At 42.5% G+C, this 20761-nt stretch overlaps 1 protein-coding gene across 1 annotated transcript; it reads right to left on the bottom strand.

Annotated features, from left to right (window-relative positions):
* Positions 1–8404: 8404 nt before the first annotated feature.
* LOC139553594 (prospero homeobox protein 1-like) lies at positions 8405–20481 on the bottom strand. Its single transcript, XM_071366094.1, has 5 exons — positions 20450–20481; positions 15799–17435; positions 13969–14078; positions 12728–12922; positions 8405–10492 (listed from the first exon to the last, which is right to left on the bottom strand). The coding sequence occupies exons 2-5, from the start codon at positions 17357–17359 to the stop codon at positions 10325–10327; spliced, it is 2034 nt and encodes a 677-aa protein (XP_071222195.1). The 5' UTR covers positions 17360–17435; positions 20450–20481; the 3' UTR covers positions 8405–10324.
* Positions 20482–20761: the final 280 nt, after the last annotated feature.

The following is a 20761-nucleotide window of genomic DNA, read 5'->3' on the forward strand; positions in this document are numbered from 1 at the left end:
GATAAATAACAATATGGGGATGAGGTAGTTGGGTGTGCTATTTACAGATTGGCTGTGTAGAGATACATTGATCGGTAAGCTGCTCTGACAGCTGATGCTTAAAGTTAGAAAGGGAGATATAAGTCTCCAGCTTCAGTGATTTTTGCAATTCGTTCCAGTCATTGGCAGCAGAGAACTGTAAGGAAAAGCGGCCAAAGGAAGTGTTGGCTTTGGGGATGACCAGTGAAATATACCTGCTGTAGCGCGTGCTACGGGTGGGTGTTGCTATGGGGACCAGTGAGCTGAGATAAGGCGGGGCTTTACCTAGCAAAGACTTATAGATGACCTGGAGCCAGTGGGTTTGGCGACGAATATGTAGTGAGGGCCAGCCAACGAAATCATACAGGTCGCAGTGGTGGGTAGTATATGGGGCTTTGGTGACAAAATGGATGGCACTGTGATATACTACATCCAGTTTGTGGATTAGAGTGTTGGAGGCTATTTTGTAAATGACATCGCCGAAGTCAAGGATCGGTATGATAGTCAGTTTTACGAGGGTATGTTTGGCAGCATGAGTGAAGGAGGCTTTGTTGCAAAATAGGAAGCCGATTCTAGATTTCATGTTGGATTGGAGATGCTTAATGTGAGTCTGGAAGGAGAGTTTACAGTCTAACCAGACACCTAGGTATTTTTAGTTGTACACATATTCTAAGTCAGAACCGTCCAGAGTAGTGATGCTGGACGGGCGGGCAGGTGCAGGCAGCGATCGTTTGAAGAGCATGTATTTAGTTTTACTAGCATTTAAAAGCAGTTGGATGCCACGGAAGGAGTGTTATATGGTATTGAAGCTAATTTGGAGGTTTGTCAGCACAGTGGTCAAAGAAGGGCCAGATGTGTACAGAATGGTGTCGTCTGCGTAGAGGTAGATCAGAGAATCACCAGCAGCAAGATCGACGTCATTGATATACAGAGAAGAGTCGGCCCGAGAATTGAATCCTGTGGCACCCCCATAGAGACTGCCAGAGGTCCAGACAACAGGCCCTCCGATTTGACACACTGAACTCTATCTGAGAAGTAGTTGGTGAACCAGGCGAGGCAGTCATTTGAGAAACCAAGGATGTTGAGTCTGCTGATAAGAATGCGATGATTGACAGAGTCGAAAGCCTTGGCCAGGTCAATGAAGATGGCTGTACAGTACCATCTTTTATCAATAGCATTTATGATATCGTTTAGGACCTTGAGCGTGGCTGAGGTGCACCCATGACCAGCTCGGAAACCAGATTGCATAGTGGAGAAGGTACGGTGGGATTCAAAATGGTCGGTGATCTGTTTGTTAACTTGGCATTCGAAGGGCTGGATGGATATAGGTCTATAACAGTTTGGGTCTAGAGTGTCTCCCCCTTTGAAGAGGGGGATGACTGCGGCAGCTTTCCAATCTTTGGGGATCTCAGACAATACGAAAGAGAGGTTGAACAAGCTAGTAATAGGGGTTGCAACAATTTCGGCAGATAATTTTAGAAAGAGAGGGTCCAGATTGTCTAACCCAGCTGATTTGTAGAGATCCAGTTTTTGCAGCTCTTTCTAAACATCGGCTTTCTGGATTTGGGTTAAGGAGAAGCGGGGGGGGGGCTTGGGCACGTTGCTGCAGGGGGTGCTGGGGTGTTGGCCGGCGTAGGGTTAGCCAGGTGGAAAGCATGGCTTGCCGTAGCAAAATTCTTATTGAAATGATCGATTATAGTAGATTTATCAGTGGTGACAGGGTTTCCTAGCCTCAGTGCAGTGGACAGCTGGGAGGAGGAGCTCTTATTCTCCATGGACTTTACAGTGTCCCAAAACTTTTTGGAATTAGTGGTACAGGATGCACATTTCTGTTTGAAAAAGCTAGCCTTAGCTTTCCTAACTGACTGAGTATATTGGTTCCTGACTTCCCTGAAAAGTTGCATATCGCGGGGGCTATTTGATGCTAATGCGGAACGCCACAGGATGTTTTTGTGCTGGTCAAGGGCAGTCAAGTCTGGGGTGAGCCAAGGGCTATATCTGTTCTTAGTTCAACATTTTTTGAATGGGGCATGCTTATTTAAGCATCCTCTACTGACGGCAACCAGGCATCCTCCAGGCATCCTCTACTGACGGGATGAGGTCAATATCCTTCCTCGATACCCAGGCCAGGTCGATTAAAAAGGCCTGCTCGCTGAAGTGTTTTAGGGAGCGTTTGACAGTGATGAGGGGTGATCGTTTGACCGCAGACCCATTACGCATGCAGGCAATGAGGCAGTGATCGCTGAAATCGTGGTTGAAGACAGCAGAGTTGTATTTAGAGGGCAAGTTGGTCAGGATGATATCTAAGAGGGTGCCCATGGTTACGGATTTGGGGTTGTACCTGGTAGGTTCCTTGATAATTTGTGTGAGATTGAGGGCATCTAGTTTAGATTGTAGGACGGCCGGGGCATGTCCTAGTTTAGGTCACCTAACAGTTTGATCTCTGAAGATTCACATATGGTGTCCAAGGCACAGCTGGGGGCTGAAGGGGGTCTATAACAAGGAGCAACGGTGAGAGACTTGTTTCTGGAAATGTGGATTTTTAAAAGTAGAAGCACAAATTGTTTGGGCACAGACCTGGATAGTAAGATCGAACTCTGCAGGCTATCTCTGCAGTAGATTGCAACTCCGCCCCCTTTGGCAGTTCTATCTTGTCGGAAAATGTTATAGTTAGTGATGGAAATTTCAGGATTTTTGGTGGCCTTCCTAAGCCAGGATTCAGACACGGCTAGGATATCCGGGTTGGCAGAGTGTGCTAAAGCAGTGAATAAAACAAAATTAGGGAGGAAGCTTCTAATGTTAACATGCATGAAACCAAGGCTTTTACGGTTACAGAAGTCAACAAATGAGAGCGCCTGGGGAATGGGAGTGGTGCAGGGGGCTGCAGAGCCTGGGTTAACCGCTACATCACCAGAGGAACAGAGGAGGAGTAGGATAAGGGTACGGCTAAAGGCTATAAGAACTGGTCGTCTAGTGCGTTCGGAACAGAGAGTAAAAGGAACAGATTTCTGGGCGCGGAAGAATAGATTCAAGGCATAATGTACAGATAAGGGTATGGTAGGATGTGAGTACAGCGGCGGTAAACCTAGGCATTGAGTGACGATGAGAGAGGTTTTGTCTCTAGAAGCACCAGTTAAGCCAGGTGAGGTCACTGCATGTGTGGGGGGTGGAACAGAAGGGCTAGTTGAGGCATATTGGGCAGGGCTGGAGGCTCTACAGTGAAATAAGACAATAATCACTAACAAAAACAGCAATAGACAAGGCATATTGACATTAGGGAGAGGCATGTGTAGCCGAGTGATCATAGGATCCAGTGAGTAGCAATACATGAGTCAGGGAGCTAATTCAGTAGTGCTACTACGCTAGGTGAGCTGGAGACAGGGCGATTCAGACAGCTAGCGGGCCGGGGCTAGCAGATGGGCATCCGGGGACGTCGCAACGGACGAGCCTGTTGAAACCACCTTGGACGGTTATGTTGGCAGACCAGTCGTGATGGATCGGCGGTGCGCCGTGTCGACAGTAAATGGTCCAGGCCAATTGGCAAACGAGGCATTGTAGCCCAAGAATTGGCTGATGGGCCTCTTCGGCTAGCTGGGAGATGGGCCTAGCTCCAGGCTAGCTCCAGGCTATCTGGTGCTTGCTTCAGGACAGAGACATTAGCCAGGAATAGCCACTCGGATAGCAGCCAGCTAGCTGTGATGATCCGGTGTAAAGGTTCAGAGCTTGCGGTAGGAATCCGGAGATGTGGTTGAGAAAAAGCAGTACGATATGCTCTGGGTTGATAACGCGCTGTGCAGACTGGCAGGAATTGACCGGGCTGAGGCTGGCTGATGTCCGAGTTAATGGTGACGACCGCTAGCAGTGACTAACTGACTAGTAGCTAGTAGCTAGTTAGCTGGCTAGCTTCTGGTGGGGGTTCCAGTTCTAATGTATAAAAATATCAGATCCGTACCACATTGGGTGAGGTGGGTTGCAGAGTATGTTCAGTCCGTAGATGGAAATTGAGATTGAAAATATATATGAAATATATACGAAGAAAACGATATATACACGAGACAGGAAGGGACAAGACAAAAACAGACGTCTGACTGCTACACCATCTTGGATTCTGGTGCAACCAATTACTTTCAGAAGTCACATAATTAGTGAAATAAAGTCCACCTGTGTGCAATCTAAGTGTCACATGATCTGTCACATGATCTCAGTAGATATACACCTGTTCTGAAAGGCCCCAGAGTCTGCAACACCACTCAGCAAGGGGCACCAACAAGCAAGTGGCACCATGAAGACCAAGGAGCTCTCCAAACATGTCAGGGACAAAGTTGTGGAGAAGTACAGATCAAGGTTGGGTTGTAAAAAATATACGAAACTTCGAACATCTCACGGAGCACCATTAAATCCATTATTAAAAAAATGGAAAGAACATGTCACCACAACAAACCTGCCAAGAGTGGGCCGCCCACCAAAACCTATGGACCAGGCAAGGAGGGCATTAATCAGAGATGCAACAAAGAGACCAAAGATAACCCTGAAAGAGCTGCAAAGCTCCACAGCAGAGATTGGAGTATCTGTCCATAGGACCACTTTAACCCGTACAGTCCACAGAGCTGGGCTTTATGGAAGAGTGGCCAGAAAAAAAGCCATTGCTTAATGAAAAGAATAAGCAAACACGTTTGGTATTCGCCAAAATGCATGTGGGAGACTCCCCAAACATATGGAGAACTGTAGCGGGGTGCGTAATTGGCGGCAGAGACGTCAGGTGCAGGAGAGCAGAACTGGGTAATAACCAGAGATTTATTAAGCAAAACCAACGGCATCCAGAACAACAAGATAAATGGGCACAAAAATAACCTGTCGTGCGCTCACAGGGAACGTGCACAAGCACTACAATAAACAATCCCACACAAAGACATGGGGGAACAGAGGGTTAAATACACAACAAGTAAATGAGGGAATTGAAACCAGGTATGTGGAAAAACAAGACAAAACAAATGGAAAGTGAAAAGTCGATCGACGATGGCTAGAAGACCGGCGACGCCGAGTGCCGCCCGAACAAGGAGAGGACCCAACTTCAGCAGAAGTTGTGACAAGAAGGTACTCTAGATAGATAAGACTAAAATTTAGTCAAGGAGAAATGCTATGTCTGGTGCAAGCCAAACACCGCGCATCACCCCGAGAACAACATCCCCACATTGAAGCATGGTGGTGGCAGCATCATGCCGTGGGTATGTTTTTCATCGGCAGGGTACTGGGAAACTGGTCAGAATTGAAGGAATGATGGATGGCGCTAAATACAGGGAAATCCTTGAGGGAAACCTGTTTCAGTCTTCAAGAGATTTCAGACTGGGGCGGAGGTTCACCTTCCAGCAGGACAATGACCCGAAGCATATTGCTAAAGCAACACTCGAGTGGTTTAAGGGGAAACATTTAAATGTATTGGAATGGCCTAGTCAAAGCCCAGACCTCAATCCAATTGAGAATCTGCGGTATGACTTAAAGATTGCTGTACCCATCCAATTTGAAGGAGCTGGAGAAGTTTTGCCTTGAACAATGGGCAAAAGTCCCAGTGGCTAGATGTGCCAAGCTTATAGAGACATACCCCAAGAGACTTGCAGCTGTAATTGCTGCAAAAGGTGGCTCTACAAAGTATTGACTTTGGGGGGGTGAATAGTAATGCACGCTCAAGTTTTTTTTTTTTTGTCTTATTTCTTGTTTGTTTCACAGTAAAAAATATATCAAATGATACAAACCACCCAATAATCTATTTTAATTCCAGGTTATAAGTCAACAAAATAGGAAAAATGCAAATGGGGTGAATACTTTCGCAAGCCACTGTAGTCAAATTTTGCTGGGGGGCAATGAGATGATTCAGGATCTTTTCCCCACAGCCCTTTCCCCCACGCGTTTTCATGGCAATTCCATTGTTTTGGTCGAGTTCGATTGACCTATTTACCTTCCTATTTCTATGTTGTCACAATGGGAGCTTTAGCATTGTAAACCCTGGGGGCAGTTGGACATTTGAGACAATTCTCTTTGTTTTATTTGATCATATCAGACATTACCAAGTCTTGTACTGAAAATTTAAAAACAAATTGACTTAAACTAAGCACTTTGGTTCAACCGGTGGCTTTTAAATTTAGTTGACATTTTAAGTCAATTTATGGAGGAAGATGATCTATTAAATGATTACCTCAGTTTCTATTCCCCACTCCTCCTCATGAAGCTAATAAAACAAATGTTTTAATTTCTTTAATGTTGTCATTTCAGATGCAATTGGTGCTTGGGTGCTTAGCAGGTTTTTCAATGAAATGTTTGTTTTGTGAATTGTCAAAATAATTGAACACATTAACATGAAACAGTTTACTTTAATAAAAAGCTTCAATTCTCAATCTATGCAAACTCCTTTTGGATTCTTTAAATTCCTATTCATTTATGTTAATAAGAAGTCAAAGCTGTAGCTAGAGCATGTTTATTCGTACATTTAAGGGTATTGTAGTGATAGTCTTTTGATAGATTTATAATCAATCATCATGGCTGAATGTCATGGCAGGTTTGAAGTTGAAAGGCTTGCATTGAGCTAACAGCAGACGGCTCTCTATCAGATAACAGGGAGAGGAACCACACCATTCATAGTTGTGGTGTCACAGTGTGTGTGAGCGTGTGTGTTTGTAAAGTGACTAACACGCTTTGAGCGGGCCGGTGCCTGGAAGAAAAAGTCAACGGTTTTGTGGAATTTTGCTTTGGTGGCACAACTCTGATATGAGGTCACATTGGGCATTACTCATTAGGAGGGAATGCATTGTGTCTGTTTTTAAGACATGGCAGTTGTTCGCATCCGCGCTGCCCGCAGAATGAATGCAGGCCTTAGAAAGTTGACTTGTATTGGCTTCAGTGAACAATGTGAGCAACATAGTTTGTAGGACTTCAAACAGCTGTCTTTTATGCCATGGATTAGAGGCACCTTAGTGGCTCAGAATTGAGGCAGAATACTGGGTTGTTACAAACATTAGAACTTAAAATGTAAATGATATTTAATAAATGTTTGGTAATGCCTGAAACTAATTGTGAAATAATTCAATAAAATAAAATTGTGCTTGTTTACATTTAAGTCATTTTAGTAGACACTCTCACCCAGAGCAACTTACAATCAGTTATAACAAAACAAGACGTCACGAGATGAAGTTAAGTGCAGCTTTAATCTATCAACTGGACTATCAAATAACCACTCAAAATATGGTGTCTATGGACGTAAGATGACAGTAGGCCATAGACTATAGCAATAGGCACACAAACATCTAAACAGCTTTTTTTTGTACATGTAAGTTTCTGGTCATTTGCAATATTGACATGTTATTAGGTTATTTATTTGGTCTTAAACACTTTAGAGTATCCAAACGTAATTGTAGCGTATTTACATTTACATAAAACACTTGATACGAATCAATCTTTCTCTCACCTATAGAGACAATTAAATCCCATGTCCATTGAGGAAGCATAAGTAAAATATGTATAAAAAGTACAAATTTCTTAACACTGGTAAGTCTACCAGACCTAGCAAGTACACTATAGTACTGAAACACTGCCTTTAAATATCAGTAAATCTACAAACATGCAACTACATATTGTATTAATTGAATCCACATGGAAACACAACGACACAGTAATACTATCTTCTCTCAGCAAAGTCTTTAAAAAAACTCAGTAACACTTTACTTGACACCCACGGTCATAACCATGTCATAATATGTCATAACAGCTGACATAACTTGTCATAACCTGTTATAATATGGTCATAACACTGTCATGACACATATATTTCAACCTATTGTGACACATATTGCGTTATTTTATGGCTGGTTATGACACCTACATAATAGTGTCAAAACCCACAAAGCCTATTACACAAGGTAAAAAATTCCATAACACCATAGCCTATGTGTCAACAGTATGTTTTTGTTATATATATATATACACTGCTCAAAAAAATAAAGGGAACACTTAAACAACACAATGTAACTCCAAGTCAATCACACTTCTGTGAAATCAAACTGTCCACTTAGGAAGCAACACTGATTGACAATAAATTTCACATGCTGTTGTGCAAATGGAATAGACAAAAGGTGGAAATTATAGGCAATTAGCAAGACACCCCCAATAAAGGAGTGGTTCTGCAGGTGGTGACCACAGACCACTTCTCAGTTCCTATGCTTTCTGGCTGATGTTTTGGTCACTTTTGAATGCTGGCGGTGCTTTCACTCTAGTGGTAGCATGAGACGGAGTCTACAACCCACACAAGTGGCTCAGGTAGTGCAGCTCATCCAGGATGGCACATCAATGCGAGCTGTGGCAAGAAGATTTGCTGTGTCTGTCAGCGTAGTGTCCAGAGCATGGAGGCTCTACCAGGAGACAGGCCAGTACATCAGGAGACGTGGAGGAGGCCGTAGGAGGGCAACAACCCAGCAGCAGGACCGCTACCTCTGCTTTTGTGCAAGGAGGAGCAGGAGGAGCACTGCCAGAGCCCTGCAAAACGACCTCCAGCAGGCCACAAATGTGCATGTGTCTGCTCAAACGGTCAGAAACAGACTCCATGAGGGTGGTATGAGGGCCCGACGTCCACAGGTGGGGGTTGTGCTTACAGCCCAACACCGTGCAGGACGTTTGGCATTTGCCAGAGAACACCAAGATTGGAAAATTCGCCACTGGCGCCCTGTGCTCTTCACAGATGAAAGCAGGTTCACACTGAGCACATGTGACAGACGTGACAGAGTCTGGAGATGCCGTGGAGAACGTTCTGCTGCCTGCAACATCCTCCAGCATGACCGGTTTGGCGGTAGGTCAGTCATGGTGTGGGGTGGCATTTCTTTGGGGGGCCGCACAGCCCTCCATGTGCTTGCCAGAGGTAGCCTGACTGCCATTAGGTACCGAGATGAGATCCTCAGACCCCTTGTGAGACCATATGCTGGTGCGGTTGGCCCTGGGTTCCTCCTAATGCAAGACAATGCTAGACCTCATGTGGCTGGAGTGTGTCAGCAGTTCCTGCAAGAGGAAGGCATTGATGCTATGGACTGGCCCGCCCGTTCCCCAGACCTGAATCCAATTGAGCACATCTGGGACATCATGTCTCGCTCCATCCACCAACGCCACGTTGCACCACAGACTGTCCAGGAGTTGGCGGATGCTTTAGTCCAGGTCTGGGAGGAGATCCCTCAGGAGACCATCCGACACCTCATCATGAGCATGCCCAGGCGTTGTAAGGAGGTCATACAGGCACGTGGAGGCCACACACACTACTGAGCCTAATTTTGACTTGTTTTAAGGACATTACATCAAAGTTGGATCAGCCTGTAGTGTGGTTTTCCACTTTAATTTTGAGTGTGACTCCAAATCCAGACCTCCATGGGTTGATAAATTTGATTTCCATTGATCATTTTTGTGTGATTTTGTTGTCAGCACATTCAACTATGTAAAGAAAAAAGTATTTAATAAGAATATTTCATTCATTCAGATCTAGGATGTGTTATTTTAGTGTTCCCTTTATTTTTTTGAGCAGTGTATATATTTATTTATAAATTTAACATATTGAATTATCATTGTAATTGCACAAACATTGATGTCAGACATGCACCTACCCCAATGCTTTGTTGATGATGACTGGGATGAATGCAGGAGCAGATTTCAGGAGCAGATGACTGATGACTGATATAAGGTCATGTACGTGATAGGCCTATCTGCCTTATATGATTATGATGGTCATAATGCTTCTTGACAGTGTCATAAAGTGTATTTTCTTAGTCCAAGTAAAGTGACACAGGATGGTCATAATGCTTCATGACAGTGTCATAAAGTGTATTTTCTACAAGTTATTTAAAATATGATGAAAAAAAACATGACTAAAGAATTCATAACAACAACAAAATATTGAAGAAACAAACTTTCAAATGAAAGGAAACCTCTTGTCAGGGAAAAAAATATTTTGAATAAAAGTGGGTTGTGACCCTCTTATGTAGTAATAATCAGCTGTTATGAGATATTATGACATGGTTATGACCTTGGTGTCAAGTATGTGTTACCAAAAAACTCATAGGAGAGAGCTGAAGCAGTGTGATAATGTGTTTACTGAGACGGTAAATAGTGTGCCATAAGTAGGTTCCTGCAGTGTAAAATACGTCATTTACAACATGTTTTTTTTCCAGAATTTCCTCACTAAAATCCAATTCATTGGCAACGGGTTCAAATCTGAATTTATTGTCATTGCATGACTTCAAAATGTCCTTCCTTCCTTGAGCATGGCTTTTGCTTGCTCTGTCTATAGGCAGGTGGATGATTTGAACTCATCTGGGACATCACTGTCCAGCTTACAGATGACCTTGTAGATTGCCTTCTTCCAAGAGGGGTCAGAATCTTTAGCAGTTGAAATGGCATTGAAAAACTCCTGAAGAGTAATTTCAGAAACCTCAAGGAATCTCTCAGGAACCTGTTGGTAGAGGGATCAAACACAATGTTGTGCTCAAAGTCAAGTATCATCATAATCACCTGCACTGGTAGCAACAAAAATCTAAGCCAACAGCTTAGATGTTGTGAGTGGCAAACCACTTCAGTAGATGGTAAGTGTGTTGTCTCATTGATTTACATTACTAGTGCTCTGTGTAACGTCTGCTTCCAACTCACACTCTCAAACACGTAGATCCCCTGAACGCAGCTCACTCTCCAGATCCCAATCCCCTTAATTCTGATCACCTGTTCACACACCTGTATGTCATTTACACACACTATTTAGTTAAGTTCTTTGCACCCCATCATTGTGAGGTATTTTTTGTTTTGATACACATTCTATTCGGAGCTCTGTTTATTTCTTTATTAGTCCTCCTGTGTATCGTAGTTTTTTGGCCATCCTCACTAACGACGCCTTTTTGCCTATTCCTTGCCTGTACTTTTGCCTATCAGATTTCCTGTTGTCAACCTCTTGCCTGATCTCCCGGACTACGTTATTAGCCTTTTCCCTGCCTGTACTGTTACTGTTTTGGAGTCCCTGTGTATGACCTTCTGCCTGTCCCTGGACAAAGCTACCTGCCTCTTCCTGTGGTCCTTTGCTAATAAACACCTGCTGCGCCCTGCGCTTAAAACCAGCTCTGTCTCCCATCGTCTTCATTACACTCTGAACCAACACTGTGGAACCCAGACCTACCAGCATGTTTTTCAAAAACGGACAGCTCCTTGTTCTCTGTCCTCTCTGTCCGTTCCGAATCATTAGTCGTCTGTGGTGGGATTCTGCTTTGACTTTGCAGCCTTAAACTTAACTGTTCGGAAAGAACGAAAGCACCAAGCCTTCCCAGGAATTTCACTCTGCTCTCAACAAAGATCATCAGATCGAGGCTTGGATGTTGGGACAAGGACCTATCCGGTGCAATTATTTCCCATAGACCAGCTAACAGTCAACTTGTTGGCATAACTTATTTTTCTTTGCCCTCATCTCCCAACAGAAAGCATCCCTGGGAAAGGAATGTATTGGTCCCAAGGTAAAGAAAATGGTCTCTGCTCTTTCCCACCAAACAGCTTTCTCCCCTGGAATTTACAGCGTCTTTCTCAGCATTCTGCATCAGTAGCAATCTGAGCCTCGCTCAGGCATACTGGTCCTCTAATCCCGAGTTGTTTTAGTGGGATTCATGCGGCTTCCTCTTCCCACAGTTTGATAACGCATCGCTCTAGAGTTTAGATAATGGCTGTGAAGCCACAGGTGCAGAGTGACACATGGGTCAGGGCAAGGACACGGTCATACGTGGCCGCAACCACAGAGGTAGGAGTTAGCTGACCAGACCAGAATCACAGAGGTAGGAGTTAGCTGACCAGACCAGAATCACAGAGGTAGGAGATAGCTGACCAGACCAGAACCACAGAGGTAGGAGATAGCTGACCAGACCAGAACCACAGAGGTAGGAGATAGCTGACCAGACCAGAACCACAGAGGTAGGAGATAGCTGACCAGACCAGAACCACAGAGGTACTGTAGGAGACAGCTGATGAGACCAGAACCACAGAGGTACTGTAGGAGATAGCTGACCAGACCCGAACCACAGAGGTAGGAGATAGTTGACCAGACCAGAATCACAGAGGTAGGAGATAGCTGACCAGACCAGAACCACAGAGGTAGGAGATAGCTGACCAGACCAGAACCACAGAGGTAGGAGATAGCTGACCAGACCAGAACCACAGAGGTAGGAGATAGCTGACCAGACCAGAACCACAGAGGTAGGAGGTAGCTGACCAGACCAGAACCACAGAGGTAGGAGGTAGCTGACCAGACCAGGAACATTTAACACCCATGTTTCTGTGAGGAGTTCTCTGATATGCTAATGAAGGTGTATTACATTTATATTACATCACACACACAATATATCACATTCATGCCAAAACAACTGTATTGTTTTGCTCACTTTAATACAAATTGTAGTTTCCAATTGTTTCTCTCAGTACAAAAAACACAGAATTGGCTGTATAAACTGAGGAGTGCTGATGAAAGCAGAATGAACACACTGTTCCCATACATAAACATAATTCACTCAATTTACTTTGGAAAGGGAGGGTGTTAATGTAATATCTAATGATTTAAAAGTCATGGAAAAACATTGACAAGCTTATATACAGTATATAGTTACATTGGATTCCAGGGGAGGAGCTGACCATATGGTAAGATACAAGTATTTTGACTTACCTGGAGGTCATTGGCTTTGTTGTAGTGCATGTTGAGGGCTCTGAACAGCTCAGAGTCTCTGCTGATGGACATGTCTTTCACGTCCGTGACGCCGTCCACTATGGCCTGGCGGGCAAACTTCTCCATCTGGATGTAGTAAAACTCCCGGAAGTTACTGAACCATTTGATGAGCTGAGAGGTGATGCAGCGATTGAACTGGGGACACAAGGTCAACAACAAGTTTGAGAAGATGGCCTGATTTTGTCATTATCAACCAAATCATGATAAACTTGATATCAAGATGTTTGGAAAAAAACGGTAATATTTATTTTTCATTATTGACTCGTAAAACCTTCCACAAGATAATAAATGTATGGATTGTATGTTTTGCCTTGGTCTGTCATTTTATTCAATGTTAATTACTCTGATCTTTTGCCACCAACTTACTGAATGAAAAAAACATCTGTCAAAGCCATGTATTTCTAAACTCAGTCTTGACATTAGCCTTCTTATTCTATCTTTTCATCCAGAGAAGAAGAAAGAAAAACACCCAAGGGCTGGGCAGGCGTTTCTTTTCTCTGGTGTTTTCGGACGGTGAGAAAGCCGCAGAGCAGTGTCAGGACAGAAGGAAGCTTCCCTCTCAATGACTCTGCCTGATAGGATTGATACAGACACCAGGATTAGAACTGTCTTTTGTTCAGTGCCACTTCCCACCACAGGGTCGTGGGCAAGGAGGAGACGCAGTGGACTGCTGGCTGCAGGTCTCCCCCATGACCTTATGGGTCAGACAGAGTAGTGAGGAGGCCTGGGCCAGATACGGACAGGCTCCAGTAGAACATGTCCCAGCCATGGTGGAAGGAGAGGAGACATACAGGGCACACAGACATATGGTATATCGTGGTTAGGCCCAGAGCTCGCCTCACAGTCTGCCTGCCTGCATTTTAAAAACCTGCCCTGTGTTGACGCCAAATGACAGTGGCTTTATTACAGAGGCTTTTGTCACTCCATTTGCTGACTGGAGTGGCTTTTAAAATAAATAATGCCTCTCTATCTCCCTGGCCTATGCCCCAGGACATGCTACTGGCTTAACAGCTTTGTTTTTCTAAACCGTGTATTCTTTTGTTTCCTTCCTCCAACCCACTTCTCATTCTGTCCCAAAAATACATCCATAAGTATTCTATAGGCAAATATGGTGAACGTAGAACAAACTATTAATTCTAACAGTGAATACTATCATGTTAAATAATAATGTGATTGCTTACCTTGACATCTGGAAAGAAGGTTTTCAGCACGTTGGAGCTGGGGTAACGGGTGTAGAAGAACATCAGCTTAGCTTTCTTCAGATGGTTGGGGGTTAGGCCTTGCTGGATGTGTCAATGTGTTAAGTACTTTCAGTCAATCACAATACAGTTCAAATACAATGTTCAAAGTGTTAATGGGCTAGAATACTAGGTTGCTTCTGTCTCCAGTTAAAATGGATGACACTAAATAACAGCTCTGCGGTAACCAGGAAGTCAATAATGACCCTACAACAATATTCATTAGATTAGGGATTTAATTAGTGACTGCGGCTCTGTTGCAGCTATTTCTTTGTATTAAACTAATCAAATGTTTAACATTTAAAAATACATTTTTGTCACTGCATTGGTATTTTCATAAATTATATTTTACATCATCCCTCTGAACTTTAAAAGAATAGTAGTTTGGGAGGAACAATTTAGTCTTATTAAATTAAATACATCATGTAACAAATAAAATATCTCATATTTCAACGCAACTTTTCTATGCATCTAGATCTTTAGAGGCCTTTCTCTCTGTAGCCCAAAGCCACGCCTTAGGTAATAGTTTTCAGCAGGTCACAGCACACCATACATTTATTAGGGAATCCTACTTTGACATAAGGAAGTTGGAATGAAAGATTGATGAGAAATTGTTCAAAGAGAACCATAGCTCTTTACACAGTAAAGATAAAACATATCTTGAGAAGGAGATGATAATATTCTTCTCCAGATACCTACAACCAAGGACAATGACCACTTCGGAGCTGTTAAGGATCTTCACATAACTTTGAGTTGTTCAGTAGCTTAAATAAATATCACACAGGAGCTGCCTTACAACAGTTTACCTGTGATGTCTCTATAACATATTAGATTTTTGAAAAATGATCCCACATTCTTTTTTAAATGATCCAAATTTGTTTTCTGTAATAGTGATTATGGACATAATTATTATTACGCTGCTTATGATAATGTTATTATATTAATAATTATCATTATAGTTATCATAATCATAGAATTCATTATAATAAAATGCAGAGTGGTGTGGCTGAAAATATTCTCACTGGATTATATTTCTTGGATTGCTTGTCTCTTATTTTGCAAAAACATTATTTATAAAATGTACTCATTCGTGTACTTTATAAATCTATATATTTTTTTATGGCTGTGTATGTATGCTCAAGAAGACAAGTGTTCTGCTAGGGAGGCACTTCTGCTTTCCACAGGCACTCAGCTCTGACCTTTCAGATACACCCCTATCACGCTGATGATAGAGAAATATATTCTGTACCTTTTCAAGTCCGAAAAAACACTGTTTCCTGGACAGAAACTGATGCTTTCTCTGCCTTTGAAAATGGGCTTTTGTTCCTGACAATTCTTATCAAAGCCTTGTATTCCTTTTTATTTGTCTTTTTCTAGACTTAAAGTCATTACTCTGCTCAGATTAAAGAAGATGCTATAATTTTCTTTGTGGTTAGCGAGATCAAAGAAAGGAAACATTTCCTTGAAGTCTGTTTTACTGGAATTGCTCGTGCTGCAATGAACCTCCACAAGTCTTTGTTCAACTGGGAAGGCAAAACACAGGGAGTTTGAATACTGAGGTACTGGATACTAAGGTATATATCAGATAACAAAATATTACTAAACATTTAGGATTCAGTGTGTATGTGATGCTCTATAGGCTATCTTAGTGGGAAAAAATATAATACAATTTTATTCATACAGCCATTAATTATATCAAATCCTATGCAATTATAGAGGTTAACTGGGACACTATGAGAGTAAGAGATTTTTCAGGCCAGTAAAAGGATATATTGAGAGACATGTAGGAGTTTCTCTCTGCTATGCTCTGCAGGTCCCCACACTCCATCTTGACATGAGGGTGACACAGACTGTCCACAGTCACTGGACCCAGGCCTGATGGGTGACGGTGGTGGGCCAGGTGGCTGGATGTGACTTTGGACCTCATGACGATGGCATCCCAGGGTAGGTCCACCGAGTTTGGTGAGGTTCTGTCCATGGATGGGGGCATGCATGGGAGACCTCCGAAGTTAGTGTTGGGTCCGTATTTGAGGAGGTGTTCCAGCATTTGACTGTCATGGAGAGGTGTGCTGTAGTTGAACTGGAATGGAGACTGGTGTAAGGGATAGGGCCTCTTCACCGTCGGGGTAACTGAGCTAAGCTGGCTCAGGGGCGGCTTACGGACCACTAGAGACAGAGCTTCGGTCTGATCCTCAGGACTGCAAGCCTCACTTCTCTCATAGTACTCTAGAGCCTGGGGTTTGACTGGCTCCTCAGTGTGTGATTGCTCCTGGTTACAGGGTACCTGGCTCTTCCTCTCAGCTCCCATAATGACGTGCTCCAGAGTGTGACACATGCGCTGATGAGATGACTGGTTGAGCCCCGTGGAGGAGAGTTTCTTGAACACCCTATCTACACTGTCACTCACCGCTTTGGAGAGCTCATGCTTCAGAGTCTCCTGTAGGTTCTTGCCTCCCCTTTGATGTGTCAGATAACTTCTGTCTGTCTTCACTCTGTCCTTACAGCCCCCTTTACCACTGTCATGCTTCCTCTCTAACTCCTCATCCATGTTTATACGGAACATGAGCCCAGACTCTTTGCTTGGTGTGGTGTCATCATTTTCAGCAGGGCTGGCTGTGCCTGTGTCATCTCTGTCTTCGTGCACAACGTCTTCCTGATTATAAACCTGTAAGAACTTATCCTGGAGCTGTCTCAGGATTCTCTGCATGCTCTGGAGCTGCACCTTCAGCTTGTGACACTCTTCATCCTTACTGCTGCTGATGCTACTGCTGCCTCTGTTAGCTGGAGCTGCCGCATTGAGACTGTGCTCCTGATGCTGGGGGAGCATCTGTTTACGTTTGTTCTCCCTGTAGGCCTCTCTAGCATCCCTGGTGTCTGACTCAGCCCTTTCACTGTCCCCATGGAGCCTACTGTTGGGAGACCCCGCCATGCCTCGGATGATGTTCTCCACACGGGCACGCTTGGCCTGGAGGTGATCACTCAGGGGCCTGTCCTCCTCAGGGCTGACCCTGGTCGAGAGGTGCCTGCCTGGGGATGCAGACTCTGCCGCACTGTCCTTGGACGAGACACTGCTCTGGTCCTCCTGACTGGAGTCAGCCATTGTGGAGCTGGACACAGTCGATGTGGGTAGGTAGAAATGGCTTTCGTCCAGAGCCTTCTTATTGTGGATGGTTTTGCGCAGGAGGTGAGAGATGATGGATCCATTGGAGTATGAAATTAGAGGCTCATCGTACATGTTTCTACGGAAGCAGGGGATCATGAGCCCAGCCCTGTTATCCTCCAGACCACCGTCACTGGGGTTGTGCATGTTCTGGTCAGGGAGGCTCAGGTTCATGCTCACTGTGCAACCTTTTTACTAGCTGTGTCAGGACACCTTGGAGTGAGTCAGTATGAGATGACTGGACCTCAGACTGCTCTCAAAAAAGTAAGGGGAAAAAAGGAATATACCGTAAATCTCTCATTCTGTACACTATCTATACTACAGTAGATATGTGAACAGTATAGCACACTTAACAATATTTTTGATTCGTATGGTTATGTTTTGGGGAAAGTAGAAAGCACAAGTGCAAGTTAAACATTCAAAACATAGAGCAGAGGACTTGCACCAGAACACTTCGGCTACTAAATGTTAGTAGACAGCTCTCCCTCATTTCTCTACTAAATGTTAGTAGACAGCTCTCCCTCATTTCTCTACTAAATGTTAGTAGACAGCTCTCCCTCATTTCTCTACTAAATGTTAGTAGACAGCTCTCCCTCATTTCTCTACTAAATGTTAGTAGACAGCTCTCCCTCATTTCTCTACTAAATGTTAGTAGACAGCACTCCCTCATTTCTCTACTAAATTTTAGTAGACAGCTCTCCCTCATTTCTCTACTAAATGCCACTTAGATTCAATCAACTCTGTTGAATATAATTTATGTAATCATGGTGTGAAACAATAATCTCCTCCTTCCATTATGCTTATGACACCTGAGTTAGGAGCTTAAAGTAGTGATGTCCACCACCACACATTTTTATTTATTTAAATAATATAAAATATAATGCAATAGCCTCACATTTTTAGAACATGACATTTAATCTGGGATCTTATTTTTATTTTATTTTTATTTCACCTTTATTTAACCAGGTAGGCTAGTTGAGAACAAGTTCTCATTTGCAACTGCGACCTGGCCAAGATAAAGCATAGCAGTGTGAACAGACAACACAGAGTTACACATGGAGTAAACAATAAACAAGTCAATAACATGGTAGAAAAAAGAGAATCTATATACAATGTGTGCAAAAGGCATGAGGTAGGCAATAAATCGAATAATTACAATTTAGCAGATTAACACTGGAGTGATAATATTATATAATTTCTACCTCAGCTAACAAAGTTGTTATTACATATTTATAGCATGGAATATCAAATGACCCGTCGCTCATTATATGAAGACCCTCAGATTTATAAGTGAAATCTCTAAGATCTCAAGGCACAGGGGAGTGCACACTAGTGTCTCCCTTTCATCTTGGGTTGGAAATAGTCAATATGAATGATAAAAAGAATAGCAGTTTTATACTCATGAAAGGTATTCTTTAATCAGTATATGAAAGGCAAGAAAAGATTCCGAAAAACCACACAAAGGTTCAATGTACAGGTAACTGCCAAAATAATGGAAACACTTGAGTAAATGAGGGATACAAAGTACATTAAAAGCAGGTTCTTCCACACAGGTGTGGTTCCTGAGTTAATTAAGAAATTAACATCCCTTAGGTTCATGTCTAAAAATACTGGTCAGGCCCTTATTTTGGCCATTATTTTGGCTACCATGGCTATGCCCCCATATGATGACAATGTTTCCATCCACAGGGCATGAGTGGTCACTGAAAGGTTTGATGAGCATGAAGATGATGTAAACCATATGCTATGGCCTTGTCAGTCACCAGATCTCAACCCAATTGAACACTTATGGGAGATTCTGGAGTGGCGCCTGAGACAGCGTTTTCCACCACCATCAACAAAACACCAAATGATGGAATTTCTCATGGAAGAATGGTGTTGCATTCCTCCAATATAGTTCCAGACACTTGTAGAATCTATGCCAAGGTGCATTGAAGCTGTTCTGGCTTATGGTGTCCCAACGCCCTATTAAGACACTTTATGTTCGTGTTTACTTTATTTTGGCAGTTACCTGTATATTATTAAGAGGAAAATAAAGGGATTAACATTTTCATCTCTCAGTTGCGTTAAATTGTAGTTTCTTAGTAAATGGATTTTATTCCAATGTGTGGACCATGTATGCACTGTTTTAAAATCTCTGTAAAAACAATAGGTTAAATTGGCTCGTAAAAATGTATCCTGGTGAAAACATGCATGGATCGAATTCACCTTTAACCACAAATTACAAATGACAGAATTTCAGTCTATAAAAACAAAACAACTAATTTGTGAGAGATCCACATTTTATATATTTCTATTTCACCTAGTCCTCACACCATAAACCTCTACTTTTATATAAGTCCAAAATAACCATAAGCCTCGAGCCAATAACATGAACCATTTTTTACAATAACAATTTACGAGAGGACAAAACAACAACAAAAAGTTGTAAAAAGAGGCATCCTCAATAAATACAGTGAAGTCATTCATATTCCACATACAGCACCTATCCCAGGTGTCATAATTTACAGCACATTCCATATTGTATACCTGGTATATGACTGAAGAGCAGATAGTCTCTACACTTGATTTACAGTTTAAATAAGGATTATTTCATCATTATTTCATCTTTTTTATTTGATGGAAACCCTCCTTGCAACTTTTAGTAAGGCTAGCCTATTTAATATATAGTAAGGTAAGGCTATCTAATATATCGTATTCTTTAGGCAACTCATGATGAAAGGTACATTATGAAGTACTTTAATTTTGATCAATCCTAAACGAGGCAAGATATTCTACCATAATACCAAACAGCCTATACATCAATCTGCATAGAAATGACGAAACAATCCAAAAAACTGTAATCAATAAAATCAATATGAATATATTTTCACAAGACAAGCATTACAAACTGTTACAGTGCAGCTTGTATCTGTAATGAAAAGTAGTATATATGTGCTCATTGATGATGAGATAAGTTGAGAGTTCTTGTCCAGCAAATGTTTGATAAGTTAGTCTAACATCACCGTAAAATACCAAATAAACTTGCCTTTATTCACTGAATTATTGATAGAAACAAAAAAAACGTACAGATTTCAACTTTGAAATCATAAGCAGCGAAGTTATTTGGACGTGGACAATGCTGTCCATTATTGACATCAACTAAGGTCAACCAACAATCATAGCCATTAATTTTGAAACTACGGATGCATCTGAGTTATTTAGACTTGGTTGTCATCATGGGCATGTCCCAAAGTAAAATAACACAGAGCATGTGAACCTTACCTGTTACGTTGAGTAGAGTCGGGTCGGGTTATACGCGGAGTGATGAGATGAGATGAGTGCGAGAGCGACTGTCACTGTATCAAACAGAAACAGAGGCGTGGCCTCGGAGTTGACTCAAACAACTGGGAAAGTGAAGAGACAAGCATATAAAGGATTGTCATTCAAAAGAACTCCTCAATACAAATTAGTTGATCTCATATTAGTTGCTTTATAGAAAAAAAAATGAAAACCTAATTTACAACAAATCTATGTATTGGCATAATAGGCCAATATTTCAGAGCGGTGAGTTAGTACAATTTGCAAGAAAACTGA

This window comes from Salvelinus alpinus, chromosome 25 (genome assembly GCF_045679555.1).
Source record: "Salvelinus alpinus chromosome 25, SLU_Salpinus.1, whole genome shotgun sequence".
NCBI lineage: Eukaryota > Metazoa > Chordata > Actinopteri > Salmoniformes > Salmonidae > Salvelinus > Salvelinus alpinus.